The following is a 693-nucleotide window of genomic DNA, read 5'->3' as shown; positions in this document are numbered from 1 at the left end:
CTCCTGTGGATGCGTGGTCATGACCTGGTGCGCGCGTGCATTTCGCTGTGTCAGGCATCGTCGTGAGACGAGTCTCGTCATGAGCATGCTCAAACGATCGAAGTGTTGTCACGCCTGGTCGTCGAAATGGTCTAACTGCCCACGGGTGGTGGTCGTGCTCGGCTCTGCGACGACACAACCATGTATTACCATGTTTATAATGCGCTAGCGCTTAGCGCTGCGTGACAAAGAAGTAGAACATGTCGCTGCATGGACTACGGGAAGGTCTGCGATCGCAAGCACGTTCAGTAAGTGCTCTGGAGGAAGCTCCAGAATTTCTCAGTACCATCGTCGCTGCCTTGATGGCGGTTAGTGATGAGACAATCTCTGCAATTGCGCTCGTCTAGCAACGTTAGCTGTACTGGTGCTTGAATACCCTCGAACACAAAACAGCAACTCGTCACTGCTTTGGCACCACCAGGGCCACTACTGGAGCCGACGTTGACATCGTCGTTGTTGCTAAGCGTGGCGAGGACATTATTGTATGATTGCAAATTCTCATGATCGATACACACAATTCATTTCTACATTTACATCGAAAGGGCGCTAAGAGCTCATCTTGTGATTAGCGCAGACGCTTGGGCACGCACTGCGAGTACCACTCGTCCTGCGTGACGCAGATGCTGCCGCCAACGCACTCGGTGCTGCCCGTGT

At 53.0% G+C, this 693-nt stretch overlaps 1 protein-coding gene across 1 annotated transcript in view; it reads right to left on the bottom strand.

Moving 5' to 3' along the window:
- Positions 1 to 537: 537 nt before the first annotated feature.
- Positions 538 to 693, bottom strand: part of SDRG_13353 (hypothetical protein) — a 960-nt gene continuing 804 nt past the window's right edge. Inside the window, exon 2 of the mRNA XM_008619435.1 lies at positions 538 to 683. Coding sequence (XP_008617657.1) covers positions 605 to 683 — 79 coding nt within the window. The 3' untranslated portion in view covers positions 538 to 604. The remainder of the gene's footprint in view (positions 684 to 693) is intronic.

The sequence above is a fragment of the Saprolegnia diclina genome, assembly GCF_000281045.1.
Source record: "Saprolegnia diclina VS20 unplaced genomic scaffold supercont1.59, whole genome shotgun sequence".
Classification (NCBI taxonomy): domain Eukaryota; phylum Oomycota; class Saprolegniomycetes; order Saprolegniales; family Saprolegniaceae; genus Saprolegnia; species Saprolegnia diclina.
The sequence above is the reverse complement of the archived record's forward strand: the minus strand, read 5'-3'. Positions and strand labels throughout refer to the sequence as shown.